At 43.1% G+C, this 27,761-nt stretch overlaps 1 protein-coding gene across 1 annotated transcript; it reads left to right on the top strand.

Moving 5' to 3' along the window:
• Positions 1-13,977: 13,977 nt before the first annotated feature.
• Positions 13,978-19,416, top strand: LOC122551986 (secreted phosphoprotein 24-like). The gene is made up of 7 exons (XM_043694549.1): positions 13,978-14,088; positions 14,234-14,337; positions 15,909-16,037; positions 17,855-17,986; positions 18,357-18,396; positions 18,997-19,041; positions 19,164-19,416. The coding sequence occupies exons 1-7, from the start codon at positions 14,037-14,039 to the stop codon at positions 19,175-19,177; spliced, it is 516 nt and encodes a 171-aa protein (XP_043550484.1). The 5' UTR covers positions 13,978-14,036; the 3' UTR covers positions 19,178-19,416.
• The last annotated feature ends 8,345 nt before the right edge of the window (positions 19,417-27,761 follow it).

Here is a 27,761-nt window from a genome sequence, read left to right on the forward strand (position 1 = left end):
ACTGTACCTCTTATGCTCGCATCCAAATCATTTATATAAATGACAAAAAGTAGAGAATCCAGCACCGATCCTTGTGGCACTCCACTGGTCACAGGCCTCCATTCTGAAAAACAACCCTCCACCACCACCCTCTGTCTTCTACCTTTGAGCCAGTTCTGTATCCAAATGGCTAGTTCTCCCTGTATTCCATGAGATCTTACCTTGCTAACCAATCTCCCATGGGGAACCTTGTTGAATGCCTTACTGAAGTCCATATGGATCATATTTACCGCTCTGCCCTCATCAATTCTCTTTGTTACTTCTTCAAAAAAACTCAATCAAGTTTGTGAGACATATTTCCCACCACGGTGGCTCAGTGGTTAGCACTGTTGCCTCACAGCGCCAGGGACTCGGGTTCAATTCCCGCCTCAGGCAACTGTCTGTGTGGAGTTTGCACATTCTCCCCGTGTCTGTGTGGGTTTCCTCCGGGTGCTCCGGTTTCCTCCCACAGTCCAAAGATGTGCACGTCAGGTGAATTGGCCGTGCTAAATTGCCCATAGTGATAGGTGCATTAGTCAGGATAAATGTAGGGGAATGAGTCTGGGTGGGTTATTTGTAGGAGGGTCGATGTGGACTTATTGAGCCGAAGGGCCTGTTTTCCTACTGTAGGGAATCTAATCAAAGCTATGTTGGCTATCCCTAATCAGTCCTTGCCTTTCCAAATACATGTACATCCTGTCCCTCAGGATTCCCTCCAACAACTTGCCCACCACTAACAGCGGCTCACTGGTCTATAGTTCCCTGGCTTGTCCTTACCACCTTTCTTAAACAGTCCTTAAGGATCATTTCCCACCAGTCTGTAATTTTGACACTGGCAAGAGGAACTCGGGGTGGGCACAGTATGGGGAGGTTCATTACTTGCTGCAGAATTTTCAGGCTCTTGTAGCTGCAGTATTTATACTAGCTTGTCCAGTTAAGTTTCTGATCAATGGTGACACCCAGGATATTGATGTTCTCCCAGGGCATTCAGCGATGGCGATGCAATTGAATGTTAAGTGGGGATGCTGAGATTCACTCTTGGCGGAGAACCTGTTTTGCATGAATACTATTTACTAGTTATCAGCCCAGTGCCTGAAAGTCGTCAGGGTCTTGCTGCATGTTTGTTATTGACTGAATTTCATTAACATATGTCCAACCTTAAAATGGGCTTCCATTGGTGAAAGCATTCCAAACCCCAAAGAGTAGTGCCTAAGACATTTGCAGTCTATTTCTTATTTAAGCAAATAAATGTTAAACCTTTAGGCATTATTCTCACATGTCAGACACAACATCTGCCATCTAGGAATTATTTCCATATTCTTCATAGTTTCACTAGGAAGATCCTTTCAAGGAAAATGCAATGATGAAAAATCTTTTCAAAAAGTTTGGTCACAAGAGACTTGGCTTGCATTCTTGACCACTCTAAGTGTTGAAAGATCTCTCTGATTAAACCAACTATGGATGCTCACATCTGCGAGTTGAAGAGTGCTCAACAGTTATGTTAAGTTTTGATTCTCTGTTAACAAGAGGCTGTGCTTTTAAACATAATTTCATACCACACCAAACTCTCAACTTCTGGCCTACTTATCCTGTAATTGAGTTAATTTACAATCAGCAAGTGATGGTTTTCCCTGGTCCAAGGCCATTTACTCCTACTGACAACAGAGTCTTAGCCAACATCAATATTAGTCACTGAGGGTTTGGTTGTTGACTCCGAATTTCGAGAATAGACCCACAAACCTGAGAGTTTTTTCAGTGTCAGGTTTGGGGTTTCAAAGGTTGACCACTTTTGCTCAATGACCTTTTGATGCTCTCAGTCTCAACATTCACCCTAACAACAGCACTGGCTGTGCTTTGAAAACAATTCACTCCACCAAGACGCTTTGAGATGTTTGATGTCGAAATTTTGGGAGAGGAGTAATGGATTTTATTTTTACCGATTGGCTCCTCCCATCTGTGAAAGCAACGCCCCCATCCATCCACCGCCACTCTCCTCCGCCTGGCTGAACTTGTTCTCTCACTGAATAATTTCTCCTTTAATACATCTCACTTCGGACATTCTCACTTAATCTGAACTATCAACATTCTTTCTCCCCCTGCACGCCAAATCCCCCCTCCTATTATTGCGTAAATGCTGACCCTCCACACTTCACTTCAGTCCTGATGGAGAGTGATCCAGACTCAAAATGTTAGCTTGCTCTCTGTCCATGGATACTGCCCTAGCCGCTGTGATATCTAGCATTTTTTGCTTTTAGCCGTAGAAATTCATGCTCATCCTTACTCTATTTGCTTTTCTCTGTGGACATTATCCATCCCGTTTACAAAATCCTGAATCCTTTTCAGCGATGTGGCTCTCTAATGTTGCTCTCCGCCACACACACACAAAATCGTGACGATGGCAAACTTTGACAATCCTGAACCATCAAGAAGACAACTCACAATGGCCCCCGTGTGGCCAGGCAAGGAACAGCCTAATCTCTGCATGTGTCAATGAGAGAGAATGCCGTGTCCCTCTCTGATGACAATGTGAAGGGTTTGCTGTGCTTGCAGTTTCAAAGTCTCAAATCTCAATTCAGGTGTATACGGTAAGTGAGAGAGATAGTGGAGTAGCATTATTGTCTCTGGAGTGATAATCCAAAAACCAAGACTAATAATTTGGTCATATGGGTTCAAACAACAGCTGATGGAATTGAAATTCAATGAGTAAATCTGGGATATAAAGCTAGTGTCAGTAACCATGAAACCACCATGAATTGTTAGAAATGTTATCTGGTTCATCTGAAGAAATTATACTGGACTCGCAGCATTAACTCTGTTTCTTTCTCCACAGATGCTGCCAATCCTGTTGAGTCCCTCAATATTCTCTGTATTTGGTTCATAAATGTCCCTTAACACTCTGATGATTAGAAGAATGAGGGGAGATTGAACTGAGGTATAAGATATGCTAAAGGAACTGGGAAAGTGAATATAGAAAGGATGTGTCCTGATCTGGGGCAGTCTAGCATAAGAGATCATTGTTTTAGGTTAAGGAGTTGCAAATTCAAAACAGCGATGAGGAGAAAGTACACTTCTCGAAGGGCCGTGCATCTGTAAAATTCACTACCCCAGAGTGCAGTGGATTCTGGGACATTGAGTAAATTTAAGCACAAGATAGAAAGACTTTCAACAATGAAACAAGGATAGATGCAGCAACAGGTAGTTTTGAGGAAGTAGGTGGGTGCCCAGCCTCATTGTTGAAGGCTGGAGAGGAATTGGAACTCTCCACTTTATGACCCACACTGCCAGTGTGACTGAATGTGACTGAGTCCACCAACACCGTAGACAAGATGGTAAACCTCCTAGAATGTTAGATGGAGATAAAGTGGAGCTGACTGATCAGATAAGATGATTATAATTGATAAGAATCTTTAGACAATTCTACCAAACAATTGGAGGATGGGAATGGAGGTGGTCATTCCTTGGTAATTGGTTGCATCTGATATGAGCTGAAGCCACTGTGTGCTGTGTAAGTTAATGGAGTAAAGCCATTGTTGCGTGCGAAACATCTCCGACAGTGATGTAATGGAAGACATGCATTTGTATAGTGCCTTTCATAACCTCAGGATACTTAAAAGTGCCTTGGAAGCTAAGAAATATTTTTGAAGTTTTGCAGAAATGTTAAAAACCCAACAGTTAGCTTGCACACTGAAGGATCCCATAAGGAGCAACATGATATTAACAAGAGACCCTGCTTTACTGATTACCATTGGCCAAGAGACCAAGGAGGATTTTCCTGTTCTTTTCAAAATGATATCAGCTGTGTCTTTTATATATTTACATGAAATGTCAAATGGGATCTCAGTTTGACCTGATGTCCAACAGATAGCTCCTTGGCAGTCCAGCACTCAGTTCAGGCAATATGCTTGACTGTTTTTATGACTGGGAGAGTGTTAATTCTGCTTGGATACTGTTTGGGTATTATTTGAAGTTATTTATGACTCACATACTTTCAGAGAAGAGTGTCGCGTTTTAGCACTTCTGTTTCCAGAAGAAATCTTGTTATGGGTCCAATGTAGCATCTTGAGTCCTGGTCCAATGTGGCATCTTGAGTCCTGGTCCAACTGTTCTCCCATGAAAACCTTTGGAAGAGTCTATCAATATCTACTGAACAACTACATCTGCAAAGGGCCCCAGTGACAACTGCTTGTGTTCGGCAACATCATCTTTGTGTGTCAGAATAACTGACTGACAGCCATCTGAACATTTCAAACTTTATTGCCATCAGAAACGAAGACTTATAGGCTGAAAGGGATTTTTTTATTCTAAGTGAATCTCTACAGAGAGAAAGCTTTCTATCCCTTATCTAGTGTATTTGTATGCTTAACTATGTGTCTTTCGATTATTTAGAGGGTAACATTTATATTTTCACATATTTAAAAACTGAGTTAACAATTTTTGTATCTTCATTGACCAAATTTTAAACTAATAATTCAAACGATCTGGTTGGTGGATATTTTTACTCAAAGTTTAATATGGAGAACACTATGATTGGCCACACTGGGAACAATTAAATTTATGTTATGCTGGGAGAGTAACAGGGCCAGTTAAAGGCTCCTTCCATCTCAGTCAGCATGAAGGAAAACAAAGAATTAAGATAAATACAATGAAGATGTTCTGACATGATCCTGGGAGTAAGTGGTTCGAACTACTATGAAGAAAGAGAGTAATTACATTTACAAAATGACTGTTGCAATACCAGATACTGATCGATGATAAATACAGGTACTTTGAGCCAATGTTGTCAATCTCTGGCTGACTGCAGTGAAAGCAAAACATGTACATTGAGCAACCACTTACCCAGGATCTAATGTATATTTAATATAGCTGGGGACATAGGTAGCAGCCGTGGTTCTGGGGCCTAGCTACAGCCGAGTAAAGATGAAGCCAATAATTCTATTCTTACTTATTGTACCTGTGTTCTGAATCCTCAGTCCTTCAACTGTTGTCCTTATGGGACTACAACTTTGGCACCAACCTTAACTGGGAGGTGTTCAGGAGGGAAGGATTCCTGTATACCTCATCCACAACAGCTTGCGGCACCGATTGATCTACCCTCCAAATTTAAGGGAATACTGCCAAACCACAAATGGCCAAGACAGGCAGAACAAGCGGTAGGTGGATAATGGGCATAAGTGGACATTCATATGGCAGGAGGTCACTCAGAACACGAAAGGATGTGGGCCTTGTTTTTCAGGAGGGCAACACAGGTAGAGAATTTCAAACTTGATGGGGACTTCTGAGGTGTGGAGTAAAGGGTTAACATTCAAACAGGTAACTAGTCAGCCACATCAGTAGTGATAGACAATAGACAATAGACAATAGGTGCAGGAGTAGGCCATTCAGCCCTTCGATGTCCAATCCTTTCATAATCTTATACGTCTCAATCATATCCCCTCTCAGTCTTCTAAACTCAAGGGCATACAAGCCCAGTCGCTTCAGTCTTTCAGTGTAAGGTAATCCCGCCATTCCAGGAATTGATCTCGTGAACCTACATCATGTGATGTAAGAAATCACATGACAGAGAGACTTTGGAGAGAGATGATTCTGTGTGGAACCTTGTGTTAATTCTGACAGTGTGCGTTGTTAATAGAATATGAAATAAAAGGCAGTCTTGCCAAGCTCTTAGGGTTACACCTGAAATGTTGACATTGTCACCTCCTGATGCTACCTGGCTTGCTGTATTCTTCCAGCCTCCTGCCTGGATTTCAGCATCTGCAGTTTTTATTTTATCTCTAAGACTCAAGCAGTGTCCCTTAAGACTTTCCATGCAGCCAACTCTTCCAAGATGTTAAATCACGTGGAATACAGGGAGAACTAGCCATTTGGATACGGAACTGGCTTGAAGGTAGAAGGCAGAGGGTGGTGGTGGAGGGTTGCTTTTCAGACTGGAGGCCTGGGATCAGTGGTGTGACACAAGGATCGGTGCTGGGTCCACTGCTTTTCGTCATTTATATAAATGATTTGGATGTGAACACAGGAAGTATAGTTAGTAAGTTTGCAGATGACACCACAATTGGAGGTGTAGTGGGCAGAGTACAATGGGATCTTGATCAGAATGGACCAATGGGCTGAGGGGCTGAGGAGTGGGAGATGGAGTTTAATTTAGATAAATGCAAGCTGCTGCATTTTGGAAAGGCAAATCAGAGCAGGGTTTATAAACTTAATGGTAAGGTGTTGCTGATCAAAGAGACCATGGAGTGCAGGTTCATAGTTCCTTGAAAGTGGAGTTGTAGGTAAATAGGATAGTGAAGAAGGCGTCTGGTATGCTTTCCTTTATTGGACAGAGCACTGAGTATAGGAGTCGGGAGGTCGTGTTGCGGCTGTACAGGAAATTCGTTTGGCCACTTTTGGAATATTGTGTGCAATTCTGGTCTCCCTTCTACAGGAAGGATGTTGTGAAACTTGAAAGGGTTCAGAAAAGATTAACAAGGATGTTGCCAGGGTTGGTGGATTTGAGCTATAGGGAGAATGTGAATAGGCTAGGGCTGTTTTCCCTGGAGCATTGGAGGCTGAGGGGTGACCTTATAGAGATTTATAAAACCATAAGGGGCATGGATAGGATAAATAGACAAAGTATTTTCCCTGGGGTGGGGAAGTCCAGAAATAGAGGGCATAGGTTTAGGGTGAGAGGGGAAAAATTTAAAAGGGACCTAAGGGTCAACTTTTTCACGCAGAGGGTGGCGCGTGAATGGAATGAGCTGCCAAAGGAAGTGGTGGAGGCTGGTATAATTACAACTTTTAAAAGGCATTTTGATGGATATATGAATAGGAAGGGTTTAGAGGGATACGGGCCAAGTGCTGGCATATGGGACTAGATTAATTCAGGTTATCTGGTCGGCATGGACGAGTTGGACCAAAGGGTCTGTTTCTGTGCTGTCCATCTCCATGACTCTCTGACTCTATGATCCACCACCATTATAAAAGATGGTGACAGCAAATGAGAGATTCAGCAGCAGCATTAAGCAAACATTGAAGGAAAAGCCTAGCAACATAAAAGCAACTAGCAGCCCAACAACTGTGAAAAGCAATCTCCAGGGAGCAGAGAAATTAACATCTTTAGCATGGGGAAGGCCCAGGATCAGCCAGAGAATTGGCAAGGTAAAAACAATGACTGCAGATGCTGGAAACCAGATTCTGGATCAGTGGTGCTAGAAGAGCACAGCAATTCAGGCAGCATCCAACGAGCAGCAAAATCAACGTTTCGGGCAAAAGCCCTTCATCAGGAATAAAGGCAGAGAGCCTGAAAAACGAGTGCAGTCAATTTACCCCCAAGCGCAGGAATGCTTTGGGATTTGCAGACAAAGCACAGAAGTAGACGATCAGAGTGAGCCCAGGCAGCTTCAGTGGATGTGTCTGGTGAATCAAGTGCATTTTTGGATTGACTGGACTCCATCTGGTGGCAGAGGATGGTCACTTCAAGGAGTTGCTGAGTCCCAGTACTACCTGCACCAACCAACACCTGCCACTAGATGGAGGAATTCAGCACATGTCCAGCATGACAACCAAGGGTTTGAACTGACACAGGGAACAGCATCAGGCCGGAGCAGAGGGTGGGAGGCAAGGTCGGTGGAGGGAGGAGGAATCAAGTCGGGGCTCAGGGGTAGGGAGAGCGGTATTCAATGCTGGGAGGCAAGTCCTGGGGCAGGCAGTGATGAGCAGGGGAGGCAACAAGGTGGGGGTTGGGGGGGGGGGGGGGGGAGTTAGGTGTTGGGGCAGTAGTGTTGCATGTGGGAGGAAAAGCTGCAATGGGGGAGGTGTGATGGGATATGGCAACACCAAAATGCATGGCTGAGGGACTGGGGTGGCAAAGCTGTGCCAGGAGGCACAAGTGGGTGGTGAGGGAGAGCAGGCGTGGAAGCAGAGCTGGCATGAGATTGAGTCGCCATCAAAAAACAAGGTCTGCGTGGGTGGGCCCAAGTGAAGAGAAAGGGAAGGCAATTTTGTCATCCAGGAAATACAGACACAATTTGAAGAGATGGACCCTAAAATTGAAACAAAATGACATTAAACAGCGCAAAGCACAACATAGGCTACCTGTCCTTTTATTTCCTTCACTTTCCTGCCTGTTCCTTTTGGTTAATCTTTCCATGTTTTTATTTCTCTTTCTTTACCTGATTTCATACCAAATTCACTCACTTGGATTCACATGCCTTATGTCCCAATTTGCTGGAATTGATCGCTTCAGAAGGTACATTGTGAGCTGACAGATTCAGCAGGGTCCTAGATGCCCTACTGCCATACGCTGTGACATTATCAGTCCCTCCACCACTTTCAGCGACTTCACAAACATTGGTTTGAGCCGAAAGGTGCAGAGGTGACGACCGTGCCACCCGCTGCAGCAAACCCTAACTTCTGGAACGTTCTGCGGTTTCGACAGCTGTTTCCCTGTGGGATTTGAACCTTTTCTTAAGCTAATGTTTACCTTCTCCCAACCGTTTCTACATTTCCCACCTTTCCTCCATCCTCCCACACAAACTCTGAGGCCTACGCAGAGCTCGGGAGGCAGGAAACCCAACCACAGATCTCTGCACCACTGTCAATAAATCCCCAGTCCAAAGTAAATCCCTGCGTGCAGCTCCTACGCTTGTGGGTGCTAAATGGTCTCTGTTGTCAGGGACACACTACAGAGAAAAACCTGCTAACTCCTGCAATTTTGTTTTTTTTTCTAATCTAGTTGAACAATCTAAGTTCAGGCAAAGCTCAGGATTTAGATGTTGCCATCACCATTTTAGAGTGGGCATGACTTAGTTCACTGGGCATGCACTGGGTATGCAATGGGCAGTAAGCTCTCTGTATCCATGCCTCCTGGACTATGCCCGAAGACATCATTACGACAAACATATTGTTTTTCTAAACTTTCCCTTTGCCCGAGGGATGGAGGATGCCACTTCCTGTTGCCCTCTAAAGTCAGATGGTGAGTGTCACAGAATCAGACATGTTTAGCACAGAAACAGATCCTCCAATCCAACTTGTCTATGACAACCAGACAGCCCAATCTGACATAGCTAGCACTTGGCTCATATCCCTCTAAACCCTATACTCAAATAGATGCCTTTTAAATGTTATAATTGTACCAGCCTCCACCACTTCCTCTCGCAGCTCATTCCATACACACACCACCCTCTGTGTGAAAGGGTTGCCCCTTAGTACCCTTTTATATCTTTCCCCTCTTACCTTAAACCTATGCCCTCTAGTTCTGGACTTCCCCACCCCAGGGAAAAGACCGTGTTGATTTACCCTATCCATGCCCCTCATGATTTTATAAACCTCTATAAGGTCACCCTTCAGCCTCTAACGTTCCAGGGGAAACAGCCCCAGTGTATTCAACCACTCCCTCAAACCCTCCCACATTCTTGTAAATCTTTTGTGCGCAGTATAACATATAACAAACTCCAAACTGGGACCCTACTATCTTCTGTTTGACTTTGGGTTTCAAAGAAGGCCATAAGCTGGCTGATCTGCCCTCAGAAGGCAGGTCCAATATTGGACTGTTTTAAAGAGGCTGCCACCTCAGGTTTGATCCTGTTCACACCTTCACTGCAGTCGACTGGTTCTCCCGAGCTTCAGCAGCTAAAGAGGAAGAGAGATGTGGGTGGCTGTGAGAAAGAGATTTGTCCTTGCAACACTGTTGGTGGGCTAAGAGGAACACTCCTCTCTGTGACTCCACCTCTTCAAGATGACCTGTGCACTCCTCTGGGATTAATCCTGCCCACGATCACTGAGTCAACCAACTCTGAATCCCAACATTTCACCTTCCAATCTCTCATTTTGTTCCTCATCTCTCTCTCCCTGACTCCTTGACAGCCCTAGCTCTCCATGTCATCTCTCTCTTGTTTCTCCATCTCCTTCTCTCTCTCTCCCTTTCTTTCTTCCTCTCTCTCTCTCTCTCTCTCCATTGCTGCTTCACCCATCAGAAAATCACCCTCATCTGCCTCCACCATCAACCTTAACTCCCCAGTTCTCAAATTCACCATCCCTTCTCCCACATATATCCCCATTTCGAACTTGAGCCTGAGCAGTACACTGGTGTGTACTATTAGCTTCTGTATCCCCACCCTGAGACGGAGTGCTGGCTGTCCATCAGACATGCACGTTCTGTCAAGTTAGCCCTGTCCAGAACCTGAACAGCTCTTCCTGAATTGGTGAATACACCCGAGTAAATACTGGGGCCAGCGCCTGTGGAAGTGGGTTCAGCATGGACCGTGCAGTGCACAACGTCCAGGAATTAAAAACTGCTGCTGAATTTGATACCCTTAACACATTGGAGTGAGACTCCTTTGTGAAACAGTTCCAGGCTTTCTTGGTCCTCTTTCTCTTGACTGATACCTTTTTGAAGCTTGAATATGAGTTGAATGTAATCTAATGGTTAGATCACACCGTGCACAGATTGGGAGCTTACACTGTGTCTGTTGAAAGGTTTAATTCAATTGCAATCCAGTAAGAGTTCCATTTGTCATATTGTAAAAGTAACTGGGAGCTACAGCTGTACAGAAGCAGGCTAGAAGTGGAAAAACCACACTATCACCAGGTTCAGGTTGATGTGATGTGGAGGCGCCAATATTGGACTGAGGTGGACAAAGTTAAAAATCACACAGCACCAGGTTATAGTCCAACAGGTTTATTTGGAAGCACTAGCTTTCAGAGCGCTGCTCCTTCTTTTGGTAGCTGTGGAGTAGGTCCAGGAGAAGGAGCAGCAGTATGAAAGCTGCTCCTTGTGTGATTTTTAAATTTGTCCAGGTTAGGGCCGGCTTTGGGTGAAATACACAGTCAAAAAGTGTGGCTCTGGAAAAGCACAGCAGGTCAGGCAACATCTGAGGAGCAGGAAAATCGATGTTTTGGGCGTAAGCCCTTCATCAGGAATGGCTTTTGTCCAAAACGTTGGCTCTCCTGCTCCTCGGATGCTGCCTGGCCTGCTGTGCTTTTCCAGCACCACACTTTTCAACTCTGACTCTCCAGCATCTGCAGTCCTCATTTTCTCTCTCGGATGAAATACAGGCAAGGTCTGTGCCAACTATGAGAAGACAGTAGGCGATGTAAGAAGCCTGGATAAGGAAACGCAGAAATTGTAATACGTAATAATGTGATATTTTGTACAAAGCTTGGGGGTGTCTAACAAGGCAGGGTTGGGCTTAGACATCATAATGATAAGATTAGGTCTCCTTGACACGCATGAAAATAAATGATTGACCTGCTTCCTGATTCCTCAGACAATTTGTCAAGTTGTGAGTGAAACAGTATTAATAGGGACAGCACTGTATGAGAATGGCAGAACTTTTGGTGAGATAATGTTGCAGGAAATAACCCAAACACCGACACCATCCTTTAAGATTAAAGTTGCCAACTCTGGCTGCACTTATATCTGGTGATTTCATCACAGTCTCCCTCCACACACCCAGCCACACAGCCTCATCTTGTCATCAATAAGCTTATAGTAACTAATAAACTACTGCACTCATATAAAATTTTAAAAATCCACGCTTAGTGTTAATACCCCTGTGATATTGCCCCCGGCTTTGAAGAATGATGTCCATGATTTGGGTGGCATGGTGGCTCAGTGGTTAGCACTGCTGCCTCACAGCGCCAGGGACCCGGGTTTAATTTCAGCCTCGGGCGACTGTCTGTGTGGTGTTTATACATTCTCCCTGTGTCTGCGTGGGTTTCCTCCCACAGTCCAAAGATGTGCAGGTCAGGTGAATTGACCATACTAAATTGTCCATAATGTTAGGTGCATTAGTCAGAGGGAAATGGGCCTAGCTGGGTTACTTTATGGAGGGTTGGTGTGGATGTGTTGGGCCGAAGGGCCTGTTTCCACACTGTCAGAAATCTAAAGAAACCTTCCACTCAGTGGTGGCAACCCAACTGCTGTGCAATCATTTCGGGACTTATGTCCACAGGGACTGAGTGTGACCTTGTGTAAATGTAATGCTGATTGGCGCCTGTGTTTAAAAATGTGTTGCTGGAAAAGCGCAGCAGGTCAGGCAGCATCCGAGGAGCAGAAGAATCGACGTTTCGGGCATAAGCCCTTCTTCAGGAATGAGGCTGGTGTGCCAAGCGGGCTGAGATAAAAGGTAGGGGGGAGAAAATTTGGGGAGTGGCGCTGGGAATACAATAGGTGGAAGGAGGTGAGGGTGGGGGTGATAGGCCGGAGAGAGGGTGGGGGCGGAGAGGTCGGGAAGAAGACTGCAGGTCAAGAAGGCGGTGCTGAATCCGGGGGTTGGGACTGAGATAAAGTGGGGGAACACCTCTGGATCACCCTTACCAACCAACCCAACCGCCCCGTGGCTGAACATTTTAACTCCCCCTCCCACTGCACCAAGAACATGCAGGTCAGACCCTGACCACACGACGCCTGGAGGAAGAGCGCCTCATCTTCCGCCTAGGAACCCTCCAACCACACGGGATGAAGGTAGGTTTCTCCAGCTTCCTCATTTCCTGCTCCTCGGATGCTGCCTGGCCTGCTGTGTTTTTCCAGCACCACATTTTTCAACTCTGGTCTCCAGCATCTGCAGTCCTCACTTTCTCCTAGCTGAATGGTGCCTGTCCACTTCAAATTCACTTTCTGAAGAACACTCTCTGACCTCAGCAAACTCAGCAGAAAGAGAAGCTTTGAACTGATTTACAAGGATCTTTCATTTTCTGTGTCATTGGCAAGAGTTGTTGTCATAGACCATCAGGGCATTCAGGAGTGGAGTTCCATTCTCTTGGATAGTTGGATGAGCCTTCTGCATTCAAGTTCAGGCTATATTAGTGCCATCTAGTGCAGGATATGAATCTTACCTGTCATTTATAGACTGCAATTGAATTAAACCTGACCAGGAGAATTATCCCTTATAGGTTCATAATGTCCTTTAGGGAAGGAAACTGCAATCATTACCTGGTCTGGCCTACATGTGACTCCAGACCTGCAGCAAGGTGGTTGACTCTTAACTGCTGTCTAGACAATTAGGGATGGGTAATAAATACTGGCCTAGCCAATGACATCCTCATCCTGTGAATGAATTTTAAAAATCCATCACAGTGGTTAGCACTGCTGCCTCACAGCGCCAAGGTCCTGGGTTCAATTCCAGCTTTGGGCAACTGTCTGTGTGGAGTTAGCACATTCTCCCCGTGGCTGTGTGGGTTTCCTCCCACAATCCAAAGATGTGCAGGTGAATTGGCCATGCTAAATTGCCCATAGAGTTTAGGTGCATTAGTCAGAGGGAAATGGGTCTGGGTGGGTTACTCTTCGGAGGGTCGGTGTGGACTTGTTGGGCCGAAGGGCCTGTTTCCACACTGTAGGGAATCTAATCTAATCATTACTGTAGACCATGGAGTGTGATTTTGTACATATAAAGCAACATCTCCATTTTCTTTTCCTTGCAGGATGTTGTGAGGGTTGATGGAAGGATTAACATTTCTGACCCATTTATGACCAATCTCCAATTGCCTCGGGAAGATTACAGTGTAAGGTCATTGCAAATGATGGTTATGAGTCAACCACGTTGCCACAGACCTAAACTCACATGTAGGCAAGACCACCAGACAAATTCACAAGAGACGATTAGTGAACCCAATGCATTTGCAGATGTCACCATTGTTTCTTAGGATATTCCAGATTAATCCAAGAAATTCCCTAGCTGCCGTAGAAGAATTTGAACTCATGTCCCTGGATCAGGCATCTGGATTATTCATCCAACAACATAATCCTATACTTCATCTCCTTTGAGGATATCCAACTATCAGGAAAGAATTCTGAACAAACCCACTGCCACTAAATCTAAACACGGTGATGATACTGGGAGGAAGCTCTGCCCATATTACAGCCACTTGGCAGCAGCTTCCCCTGCCCAGGATCAAACTGAGTAAATATGAGTCAGTGTTTGATTGTGGTGGAGGCGCAAGAATATAAAGACTGAACGCAGCAGGGAAAGGACAGAGCAAGAGAGAGAAGCAGCTCTTTTACTCTGAGAAAGCAGCCAGCTGATCACACAAGAGGCAGAATGAAAGCCTTCCTCCTCACCATTGCTGCAGTGCAGATTCTCCACTGCTCAGGTAGGTCCCAGAGAGAGCGGCTCCTCATCAACCAACGAGTTATTGCCAATGAGGTTCACTCACTCAGATATCATCGAGGTGGAAAAATAATTTGCTGAAGTATTCTGGAATGTTTTGTACAACTTATCCTTTTCTCTATCGACAGGAATACCGAGCCCTAAGAATGCTCTGAGAGCATCTGTTATAAAACTGAACCGAATCACCGACACCAGCAATCTGTGTGGGATAACCAGGAGAAGGGTGAAGGATGTAAGTGTGTCCTGGCCTCAGTCTGTTTCACTCTCTGAACTCTACAAGAATATTATTGAGTGCATTTATTCCTTTTCTCTTTCATCTTAGTTTTCCTTTATCCTTCCTAGTTTCTTCTCCTTTGTCAAGCCTCCTATGCCTCACGTCTCTGTCCTCCCAATTCTTCTCCATTATCCCAGGCTTCCTATCCTGTGAGATCAGTTTACTGCTCCCTCTGTCTCTCTCATGTTATCATTGGGAGAACTCACTGAGGCACTGACCTACTTCGAACTGCAATTCCACTTGGCTCTTGCCAGCCTCAACACAACTATCTGAGGCTCAACCATCCCTTTCGAACACTTTTGGCCTTGAGATGAGCTTCCAGAATTCCGCCTCATCACCCAGTCTGCTCCATTCCATCTCTGTAACATCACTTGTCTCAACTCCAGTTGGAGGTCTGAAACAAAAACCGAAATTGCTAACAAAACTAAGCAGGACTGGCAGCATCCAAGGGAAGAAAGCAGAGTTAACATTTTCAGTGACTTTTCATCAGTTTCATCAGCAATTATCCGTTTTTGATTCTCGCACTGTTGTATAAATCTGGCAATGCGGCTGCACATCTGACTTGTATTTCAAACTCTATCCTCCATAAACTTGAGGTCATTCAGCATTTTGCTGCAGGTGTCACAACTCGTAGCAAGGCCCGTTCCCTTGTTCGCTTCATAAGCTGCAAGTCAAGCAATACTGTCCTTGATTTTAAATTTTTGGAAACTCTCCTTTGTCTTCACTCCCAACTCCCTGATCTCCATGATTTCCTGCAAATTCACAACCCTACCTTCAGATCTCCAGTCCTCATTTTTGCCTTCATGAATGTTGCAAGATGAATCCTCACCACAGCTCATCATGGTCGGTTTGCTGACAGGAATGATAGGATCTGCTTGGTCTATTGTGGTTGAGAAAACAGCAGATTGTAATATGAAGAGAAGACACTATTATCTTAAACAAGATGAAGTTTATTGTGTGATAATGGTCAGATACCAAGTAACATTACTATGATGGATGCTGCTACACCTTGATGTTAGCTCTTACTCCTTCTTCAAGACTCAAAGCTGACTCAAGTCCATGCAACCTCATCTTATTGCTGCTGGTGTTAAATGCATTTCTTATCATTACGCCGATAAGACTGTTAAACCCTTACATAACAATGAATATTCCTGATTTTCATCTCTCCACTATTAGTGGTTTTACCTTCAGCTGCCTGGGCTCAAAGATTTGAAATTCATTGCCCTGCACCTGTCTATCTCTCTACTTCTGCCTTTAAGATCTTCCTCAAAACCTGCATTTGATTGAGCTTTTGGCAATTACTCAGCCATTACCTCATTTGGTTCAGTGCAAAGTTTATTTTATAATGCTCTTGTGGCACAGTCAGTTTGTTACATTCAATGTGTTATGTAAATTTACATTGTTGTCCTTTTGATTATTAAACAGAAGGAGAAAGATATGTCACACTCAATGCTGATTGGTTAGTCAGTTCAGAGTAAGAACAGAGTAAGATACAGTCAGACACTCATTAATTGTTTCTCTCTCATTAGATTTACCGCACTGGAAAATTATCGTACAATGTGGATTTAACATTCTCTGTGAAAGAAACTGTCTGCTCCAAGAATTCTGGATTGGAATTTGATGATCCCAGCTGCAATTTCCGTCCCAAAAAGACTGCAGTGAGTTCTGAATTATATTTTGTCACATTCAAACTTCATGTATACAAACTTCTATCATTGAAAGGTATTGTATATTGAGCTGTATTACAGAAAGTGTCATGCATATTGAGTTATATCAGATAAACAGTGAGACTCAGGGGTTCAGGTATATAATAATTCTTTGAAGTTTGCATCACATATAGTGAGGGTGGATAAGAAGGCACTGAACATGCTTGTCTTCATTGCTCAGACCTTGAAAAATAGGAGTTGGGACATCATGTTGAGGTTGTACAGGACATTGGTGAGGCCTCTGTGTGCAGTTCTGGTCTCCCTGTCGTAGGAAGGATATTATTAAGGTGGAGAGGGCTCAGAGGAGTCCCATGAGTTATGGGGAGACGCAGGATGGATGGGGACCTTTTTCACTGGAGTGCAGGAGGTTGTAGGGTGCTGTTATAAAGGTTTATGAAATCATGTGTGGTATAGATAAGGTGAATGGCAGGTGTCTTTTCCTTAGGGCAGAGATTTCAAGACTGGAGGTGTATTTTTAAGATGAGAAAGGAAAGATTTGAAAAAGACATGAGAGGCTTTTTTTTACACAGAGACGGGTCGTGTGTGGAATGAACATTCCAGAGAAAGTGGTGGATGTGGGTATACTTACAAGTTTTAAATGAATTTATATCAGTACATGAATAAGAAGTATTTAGAGGGATATGGGGCCAAAGTTACAAGGTGGGACTAGTTTAGTCTGGGATTATATTCGGTATGGACTGGTTGAACCAAAAGGTCTGGCTCTGTGCTGTACGACTTTATGGCTCCTATAGGAATGATGTTGTGAAATTTGAAAGGGTTCAGAAATGATTGACAAGGATGTTGCCAGGATTGGCAGGGCTGAGCTATAAGGAGAGGCTGAATAGATTGGGACTGTTTTCCCGGGAGCAACAGAAGCTGAGGGGTGATCTTATAGAGGTTTATAAAATCACAAGGGGAATGGAGAGGATAAATAGACAAGGTCTTTTCACCGGGGTCAGGGAGTCCAAACCTGGAGTGCATAGGTTTAGGGTAAGAGGAGAAATATTTAAAAGGGGCCTCGGGCAAACGTTTTAAAGCAGAAGGTGGTGTGTGTATAGAATGAGCTACCAAATGAAGTGGTGGAGGTTGGTACAATTACAACATTTAAAAGGCATGTGGATAGGTACATGAATAGGAAGGGTTTAGAGGGATATAGGCTAAATGCTGGTAAATGGGACTAGATTAATTTAGGATAGCTGGTTGGCATGGACAAATTGCACTGAAGGGTCTGTTTCTGTGCTGTACATCTCTATGATTCTGTGGCTCTATGCCTCTAAATGTCATATCTACATTCAAATTACACAGAGGTATATAATAGAAAGCATTGTGTATACTGAAGATTATCACAGAAAGTGTAGAAGGGGTCACTCCAATGATTTATACCAGAGAAACATCATATGTGCAGGGTTATATTAGAAAGGGTTGAGGGTATTGATATATGAATATCATAGAAAGGGTCATGAATACTGAATTATATTACAGAAAACACTATGTATCTTAAAGTGTGTCATAGAAAGTGTTGCATGCCCTGAAAATAAACAGAAAAAAAGGCCTTGTATGTCACAGAATGGACTGTATGTGTTTGGTCATATCATAGAAAGGACTGTGAGTTTTGATTATGTCAAAGAACGGCCAGATGTTTGCTGAGTTATCTTATAGAAATATCTATGTGGACTGACTCAGAGGAGTATCATAGGAGCTCCCTTCAGCTCTCAGTGCTGAAGATGATGTAATAGATAACTTTAATACTCTCCCATTACATTTGACAGGTGAAAGGATTTTGCAAGAGCCATGTTGAATATTTTGCGGATGAGGTTGTTGACGTTGACGTGGAGTGTCGGGGGTTGAAGACGTTTGACAGCAGAAGTGGATCCTTCGAGTCCAGTGAAAACAGCATCGAGGTAACCTCACCATTAAACTCACCAGGGCAATGGGATCTCTGACTTTGTGTTTTATCCCAGACTCAGATTTTGTCAGACTCAAAGTTGTATTTCAAATCTTCAAACTCTTCCTTTGGCGAATCTTTATTGCATTGGAATAACAATCAGAGCAGTTCTTGGCTTTTCACCAGCAATAAGTTTGTGCAGAGATATTATTATTGCTTGCTGCTATTCAAGGGGATAATTACTCTTTATTATTTGAGGGCTAACACATTTAGCCTTTTTTGGGTTATTGATTTAGTGATGATTGCAAAACTAATGCTTCAAAGAAAGATCACATATATCCCTGGTCTATACATACATATACATACATTTTTCTACTTAAATTCAGGTGAAAATGAGAAGAACTCATCACCCAAGAGTCTACAAACGTGAGTATAAACCTGGATTTTTATCAGAACCTTATTGACAACAATAAAGTGGATTTCTCTGTTTAGAGTGGAGCCTGTGACAGTGACTGTGCTACGTTTTTATTGAATTCAGTATTACCCAGAATCTATAGGGGAGGGAAGACAAATATGTGAATCTTGCCGAGTCTTTCCCAAAGAATTTTGGGAGGAACTTAAAGTAGAGATGCTTATATTTGCCCATGAAGATGATTTCACACTAGAACAACGTAACCGAATCAACTTATAGATGTTCAGCACTTACCGGACAATAATTCCTCTCTCTTTGAGAATGTACAACAGGGACAATCTGATCAATAATCTCCATCAATTTAAGCAAGAACCCCACAGTGCCCCCCCCCGCCCCCTGCCTCCCTCTCCAAGGGTTGAATGATTATTGCTGCACTGGTGAAGATTTCTTCACTGAGTCATTGAATCCCAATTTTGAAATCCAAGGAGTTAACATTTCATCATCTTTTAGATCGAGTGATTTGTGATCTATTATCATTGAAATTTGTTTACAGATGAATCTAAAAATTTAGAAATGTGAAAAATAAACTGATGTCTGATTTTTTTTAAATACAGGTGTTAAGCAAATCAAAAGACTGGTCACTGCGGGAGGTTTCAAACGTGAGTATAAAACTGGGATTTTCTACCAAAGAATTGTCTCTCGTTCATGATCATCAATAACAATAAAACATTGAACACAGTCTATTGGAATATGATCGTTGTCTTCACTCTGTTCATTCCAGGAACACCATGGTGATTCAGGATCTCGACACGAACCAGCAATGAAACTTCTGTAAAGCCAAGCTTGGTGTTAACACAAGACCTCATTCCAATTAAACAAGATGTTATCAATCGTACTTTACTTGTTCATGTATAAACCTGGGCTTCCTGATTGTATATTTCACTGTACAGTAACTGGAAGATTCTCTAGTTTGTAAATGTTCTGTCTTTTGGTATATGTTGTCTTATGTTCTGTGGACCACATTAAAATTTAAAAGAGAATACTTCCTGATGTTTCTCTAAAAGTTGTTTGTTATTTCACCGTTAGGGTACGAGTCCAGAGAGACAGTGCTCAAACCAACCTGTCTCACACACCATGACCACATTCCACACATCGATTGCTAGTTGCTGTGAACTGGAACGTCACAGTTTTAAGTCCCGACTTGGGAGTTGGTTAATTAACAACATAGCAAAATCTTATTAAAGTGGAGCTATCATTCCTGACGAGGACATTTGAATGTTTCATATATCGTCTGCAGAAAATGTGTTTTTGGTGTGAATTCTTGTAACTTGTGATAGTTGTGAATTCTGAGTGGTGCTGATCACTGTGCTTTTAAACATAATTCAAGCAGGTGCATTTGGTTTTAGCAAAGGCCGGTCTTTAGAGACATCAGTCTCAGAGTCAAAGTAATCATTTGAAAACTTATGCATCGAGCAGTAACTTTGTCTCAATTGGTCACAGACTAAAAATAAATGCTGTCTTCACCTCTTCATTGTAGTACACACCCTTCAGATCCCGCATTTTTTGGCTGTTTCTTGCTTCATTCCTTTTGCATTCTATTAGCTTGTTATTTCTTACAGCAGCAGTTTCCATTGCAGAATGTGATGAACTGTTCAACCTCCTCATGGGAGCACGAGCCAGCGTCGATACAGTCATCAATGTAGCGGAGGAAAAGGTGGGGGGTGGTGCCAGTGTAGCTGCGGAAGATGGACTGTTCCACATATCCTACGAAGAGGCAGGCATAGCTGGGGCCCATGCGGGTGCCCATGGCTACTCCTTTGATTTGGAGGAAGTGGGAGGATTGGAAAGAGAAGTTGTCCAGGGTGAGGACCAGTTCAGTCAGTCGAAGGAGGGTGTCAGTGGAAGACGCCATCCCTTCGTCTCCAGAAGATTAGTCAAGCATGATTTCCCCTTCATAAATCCATGCTGACTCTGTCTTATCCTGTTACTACTATCCAGATGTGCCATAATTTCCTTTATAATAGACTCCAGCATCTTTCCCACCACTGAGGTCAGACTAACTGGTCTATTATTTCCTGCTTTCTCTCTCCAACCTTTCTTAAAAAGTGGTATAACATTAGCCACCCTCCAATCCTCAGGAACCGACCCCAGATCTATCGAACTCTGGAAAATAATCACCAACGCATCTACGATTTCCCGAGCCACCTCCTTCAGTACCCTGGGATGTAGACCATCAGGCCCCGGAGACTTATCAACCTTCAGACCTAACAGTCTCTCCAACACCAAATCCTGGCAAATATAAATTCCCTTAAGTTCAGGTCCTTCAGCCACTGTTACCTCAGGGAGATTGTAAAGTAATACGTTGCTTCAGTTTTCATGGTGGAAAACAATAGAACCATTACTATTGGGCAAGTCAGAGGCAATAGAAAGGATAGAATTTAGAACAATCAACATTGATAGGGAAAAGGTACTCAACAAACGTTTTGGGATTTAAGGGAGACAAGTTACCCTGGCCTGATCCTAGGGTATTAAAGGAAGTGGTGGTGGAGATAATGGATCCATTGGTTACAATATATCAACATCGCCAGACCATAGCAACACAACGGCTGTAGGAAGAGCGCCTCATCTTCCGCCTAGGGACCCTCCAACCACAAGGGATGAACTCAGATTTCTCCAGTTTCCTCATTTCCCCTCCCCCCACCTTGTCTCAGTCAAATCCCTCGAACTCAGCACCGCCTTCCTAACCTGCAATCATCTTCCTGACCTCTCCGCCCCATCCCACTCCGGCCTATCACCCTCATCTTGACCTCCCTCCACCTATCGCAATTCCAACGCCCCTCCCCCAAGTCCCTCCTCCCTACCTTTTATCTTAGCCTGCTGGACACACTTTCTGCATTCCTGAAGAAGGGCTTATGCCCGAAACGTCGATTCTCCTGTTCCTTGGATGCTGCCTGACCTGCTGCGCTTTTCCAGCAACACATTTTCACATCTGTAATATTCACAGCATTATCTGTTACTCCTCTACATGGGAACCAGTTCTTTGTTCGTAGCTCCCTGCACTTTTTAAATCTCTCTGAATTGAGATAATCGGCCAGACAGACCAGACGGATGTTTCTGAATCCAGCTCCAAACGTTGCTGCATTTGTTGTTGTAAAACAAGGATTTATTTGATTTCATATCAATCCAGAGCATCAAATACTGATGATCTTTTGAGAGAAAGAGGCATAGGCAATCTCTCAAAGTCAATTTAACCAGACCTGAAGAATGAAAGGGAGGTTCTTTAAATTTTTGTATTGCAACTAGAGTCATAAACTTGGACAGCACTGAAATAGACTCTTCGGCCCAACTCTCCATGCCGGTCAGGTATCCTACATTAATCTAGTCCCATTTACCAGCATTTGGCCCATATCTCTCTGAACCATTCCTATTCATATACCCATCTGATGCTTTTTAAATGTTGTAATTGTATCAGTCTCCACACCTTCCCCTGGCAGATCATTCCATGCACGCACCACTCTCTGCGTGAAACATTTGACCCTTAGGTCCCTTTTAAATCTTTCCCCTCTCACCTTGAACTGACGTCCTCTGGTTTTGGACTCCTCTATACTGGGAAAAAGATCTTGGTAATTCACCCTTTTGATGCCTCTCATGGTTTTGTGAACCTCTATAAGATCACCCCTCAGCCACCAATACTCCAGGGAAAATAGCTCCAGTCTATTCAGCCTCTCCCTATTAGCTCAAAATCTCCAACCCTGACAACATCCTTGTAAGTCTTTTCTGAACCATTTCAAATTTAACAACATCTTTCCTGTAGCAGGGGGATCAGAATTGAATGCAGTATTCCAAAAGTGGCCTAAATTAATGTCCTGTACAGCCACAACATGACTTCCCAACTCCGATACTCAGTGCACTGACCAGTAAAGGCAAGCATGACAAATCCTTCTTCACCACGCTATCTCGCTGTAGCTCCACTTTCAAGGATCTCTGCACCTGTACCCCAAGGTGTCTTTGCTCGGCAACACTCCCCAGGACCTTATTAACTATAACTCCTGTGTTCACATCCAAATCATTTACATAAATGACGAAAAGTAGTGGACCCAGCACCGATCCTTGTGGCACTCCACTGGTCACAGGCCTCCAGTCTGAAAAGCAACCCTCCACCACCAGTCTCTGTCTTCTATCTTTGAACCAGTTCTGTATCCAAATGACTAGTTCACCCTGTATTCCACGTGATCAAACCTTGCTAACTAGTCTACCATGCAAACTCTTTGTCAAATGTCTTATTTATGTCCATATGAAACTGCCCACTGCTCTGTTCTCATTAATCACCTTTTGCACTTCTTCAAAAATCTCCATCAAGTCAGTGAGACATGATTTCCCACACACAAAGCCATGTTGACTATCGCTAATCACTTGCCTTTCCAAATACGTGTAAATCCTATCCTTCAGAAACCCCTCCAACACTTACTACCACTGACATCAAGCCCCCCGATCTATAGTTGCCTTTTCTTTCCATTTTTCTTAAATAATGGCACCACCTGTCTTAAATAATTAGCCAACATCTAGTTTTCTGGCACCTCACCCATGGTTATGGATGATAGCAATATCTCAGCAAAGGACCCAGCAATTACTTCCCTAGCTTCCCACAAAGTTCTGGGATAACTTGATCAGGTCCCAGGGATTTATCCACCCTTATGTGTTTTAAGACATCCAGCATCATCTCCTTCGTAATATGGGAATTTTTCAAGTTATTACTATTTACTTCTCCAAGTTCTCTAGCTTCAATATCTTTCACCACAGTAAATACTGATGTGAAATACTCATTTAGTATCTCACCTATCTCCTGCAGTTCCACACGCAGACAGCTTTGTTGATCTTTAAGGGTCCCTATTCTCTTACTAGATAGTCTTTGTCCTTAATGTATTTGTAGAGTCTCTTTGGATTCTCCTTAACCTTATTTGCTGAAGCTATCTCCTGTCCCCTTTCTGCCCTTCTGACTTCCTTTTTAAGTATATTCTTACTGCCATTATACTCCTCCAGGGATTCACTCAATCCTAACTGTCTATACCTGACATACCTGCCCATACCTGTCTATGCCTGGCACACTTCATTTTTTTTTCTTGACCAGAGCCTCAATTTCTCCAGTCATCCAGCATTTTCCACACCTACCAGCCCTGGCCTTCACACTAACAGGATCATACTGTCGCTGGATTCTCATTATCTCATATTTAAAGATCTCCCACTTTTCAACTGTATCTTTTCGTGCAAATTGTCTCTCTCAATCAACTTTTGACTGTTCTTGTCTAATATTGTCAAAATTGGCCTGACTCCAGTTTAGAACTTTAACTTTTCGGTCAGGTCTATCCTTTTCCGTAACTATTTTAAAACTAACAGAATTGTGATCACTGGCCTCAAAGTGCTCCCCCACTGACCTTATTTCCCAAGGGAAAGTCAAGTTTTTCTCCTTCTCTTGTAGGTACATCCACATACTGACTCAGAAAACTTTCTTGTGCACACTTAACAAATTCCTCCTCCAACCAAGTCCTTAACACCATGGCAGTCCCAGTGTTTGTGTGGAAAGCTACAATTCCTTACCAACACAATCCTATCCTTTACAGATATCTGAGATCTCCTTAGAAATTTGCTTCTCAATTCCCTGCTCATATAGTACAATCCCAATGAGGTGATCACCCCTTTCTAATTTCTCAGTTCCACTCAAATTACTTCACTGGACATACTCCCGAAGTACAGCTGTAATGTTATCCCTAACCAAAAAGACCACTCCCCTCCTCCCTTGCCCCCCTTACTATCCTTCCTGTAGCATCTATACCCTGGAACGTTCTTAAGCTATAAGTCCTGCCCTTCCTTACCTGACAGGCCTTTTGCATTGGAACAAATGCGGTTTAATTGATCAGTGTTACCTTGTTGTCTGCCTTGCTTTTATCTGCCTTGACTATTTGACTTGCTCCTCTGTGTGGTATGTTACTGTGGAGTTTGATGAACTCATTGTAATACCTTGGTAAGAGTTAGATAGAATCCAAATGGTAATTCTTGTTCCGTATCATCTGTAGTGTTAGTGGAGTGTCATATTTTGAGTCATTTATCTAGAAGAGGAGGGAGTGTGAGGAAAGATATCAGTAAAAAACATGCAATCTACTCTCCACTCTGTGAGTAATATATGTCAATTAACATTGAGAATGATAGAATAATAGAATCATAAAATCACCGCAATACAGAAATTTGGCCCATCAGGTTTACATGAAACCTCTGAAGAGCATCCAACCCAGACCCAGATCCCTACGTATCCCTATAACTCTGCATGTACCATGGCTAATCCACTTAGTGTACTGTTATGAAGATGTGGGCGAACTGCACCTTTAAGAAAGTTAAAAACAAGAGAACTGCCTGACAGAACTGAGTGTTCTGAAAAAAAATACATAATGTAACATTTGGTGGAACAACTTGATTAGCTGGTCCCTGGAAACTACAAAACAGATTCGAATTAGGCCAATCAATTTAAATTATACCCTGAAAAAATACTAAACTCCAATCCAGTTTGAGTTTATTATATTGACAATCTTAAAAGCCAATTTGATTAGATTAGATTAGATTACTTTACAGTGTGGAAACAGGCCCTTCGGCCCAACAAGTCCACACCGACCCACCGAAGCGCAACCCACCCAGACCCATTCCCCTACATTTACCCCTGCACCTAACACTACGGGCAATTTAGCATGGCCAATTCACCTGACCTGCACATTTTTGGACTGTGAGAGGAAACCGGAGCACCCGGAAGAAACCCACGCAGACACGGGGAGAATGTGCAAACTCCAGACAGTCAGTCGCCTGAGGCGGGAATTGAACCTGGGTCTCTGACGCTGTGAGGCAGCAGTGCTAACCACTGTGCCACCGTGCCGCCCAATGACACAATCCAATGCTTTGGGGGTATAAAACCAGGGTAAATGGAACAGTTGGGAGGAGAACTGCCGAGCCAATGACATTGGCACACTGCCCAGAAAATAGCTTTCTTAAAAAGTACCTTTATTGATCAGTAACCTATGAAGCAAGATCCCCAAGAAGAAGAAAAGACCGAAATACCGAGAAGAACGAAAGTTGCCTGGTTTTGAGTTAAGACGTTTTGTTTTGTAAATCTTGATCGGGAGTTTCATCAGACTAGTATTATAGAAGAGAAGGTAAAAGATAGCTTAGAATAAGGACTTGTAGATAGATGTTAGTTAATTATTCTCTGTTATACTTTAAGAAATAAAGTAATTGATTTTTACTATAAATAGTTTTTTGGCCACATGAATCTTTACAGATTACTGAAAGGGATAAATCTTTTCTGTGTTGCTGGTTTTAAATTCAGCAGGAGGGTTTACCCCGCGACATAACATTACACATCCCTAGACACTGTGGGGCAACAATAAATAAAACAAATCAAAAGATTGGGATCTTGTTGAGACAGATGTCGTGAAGTTTACTAACAGTATTGACGATTTACATTCCTATAATACCACAAACATGCATACAGTCTGGATTCTATGCTTACCAATATGACTGTACATCACATACACTGACTGACTACACAAACTCAGGTACACAGAGAGAGTGGCTCAAGGCAAGGTAAAGATCACGTCATAATGTCATGCAACTGTCTTAAATGTACACTGCCTGTCTGTCCTAGAATCTTATGTAATAACACAACAAACTCCCATTCCATACCTTTTCCTTTTAAAGAATGGGAAATCTTTTCTATTAATATGTACAACAATTCACATAGATACATTTTTTCTCCACATTTAGATAACACTTTAACATGACTTATGCAGTTATCATAAGGACTTGACTATATAGCTTCATTCTACAATGTGTCATCATCATGGATAGATGTGTATCATTTGTCAAAGTTGTGTGAGCAATGTCTGGCATTATATCTTTAGTATCCAAGGCATCATCCTGTGTGACATTTGATTGATGATGCAGCGCTTGAGTATAGAACCTATTTCATAGAATCATTGAATCCCTACAGCGTGGAAACAGTCCATTAAGCCCAACAAGTCCACACCAACCCTCTGAAGACTAACCCACCCAGACCTATTTCCCTATCTTATTTCTCTATATTTCCCTGACTAATGCACCTAACCCACACATCTTGAACTCTCTGGGCAATTTAGTATGGCCAATTCATCTAAACTGCACATCTTCAATTGTGGAAGGAAACTGGACCACCTGAAGGAAACCCATGCAGTCATGGGGAGAATGTACAAACTTCACGCAGACTGTCACCTGAAGCTCAATTCGAACCTGGGTCCCTGGCGTTGTGAGAGGCATCAGTACTAACCACCGTGCCCCCCCCCCCCCCCCAAGACCAAGTTTGTTGCTCATTACAATGATTTGGATGGACATGAGGGCATATTTCTCCAAGAAAACCATTTGCTAGAATGAAAATCACAAACTCTCATGCTTTGAGCTGGCTTGAATTGGAATAACTGACACATGTCCGTTGATCATGTTGTTGGTACCATTTACTCCATTCTTTTTAACAATGCATCATGTACATCTGGTTGATTGGTAAGAATATGAGAGGGAAGAACTGTGTGGGTCTGTCTTTGAGACATGAGAGTGGCCAGTGAGGTGAAACCATTGCCTTGAGGAGTAGTACGTACATCCAACAAAGCATCTGAAAATTTCCATGCCTTACAATGAACTGTGTTTCACAGTTCAAAGCGTGTGTATTGAGAGACTACTCAACATGTTTTGATGCACTGGTACGCTACAGTCTGTTGTCAAGCACAGTTTAGTGAGGTAGTCTGAGCATACAAAATATGGCAGCTAATGTGTTGATAACCATCATATCAATGCATCATTAGTTTGCCTCACAAAATGGAATCTGGTGAGATAACTCAGTTACCAGAATGCAACTGTTTTACTGAACATGTAAAATATCAATTGCAGTCTTGTACCATTGCTCAGAAGGAAGCTTGTTTTGGATAAGAGGCTTTCTGAATTGTTGATGTGAATGGAGTTGACATGCTTCATGCAACTTGATTAGCTGATCGACATTTTTACTGTCGCTGGGCCAACAGATGGATTCACGTGTCCAGCCTGTAATTTTGATTCCTATTGTCAAGAATGTCTTGATGCAGAGCTGGCAGAAATCTGAGTTGCCTGTCTTCCTGACTGACATTTCTAGAGAGGCCTGGCTTATCTCTTAATGACCAGAATGAATACACAAGCTCAGAGGCCTGTTGAATGCATTCATGCCACCATCAAAGAAAATCCATTTGAGCTGTTGAGGCTGGTCATCATCTGATCTGATTTATGAATCTGCTGGACTTGGTTGTGACTAAAATGATTGAGATTGATATGAAAACATCAT

This window comes from Chiloscyllium plagiosum, chromosome 7 (genome assembly GCF_004010195.1).
Source record: "Chiloscyllium plagiosum isolate BGI_BamShark_2017 chromosome 7, ASM401019v2, whole genome shotgun sequence".
NCBI lineage: Eukaryota > Metazoa > Chordata > Chondrichthyes > Orectolobiformes > Hemiscylliidae > Chiloscyllium > Chiloscyllium plagiosum.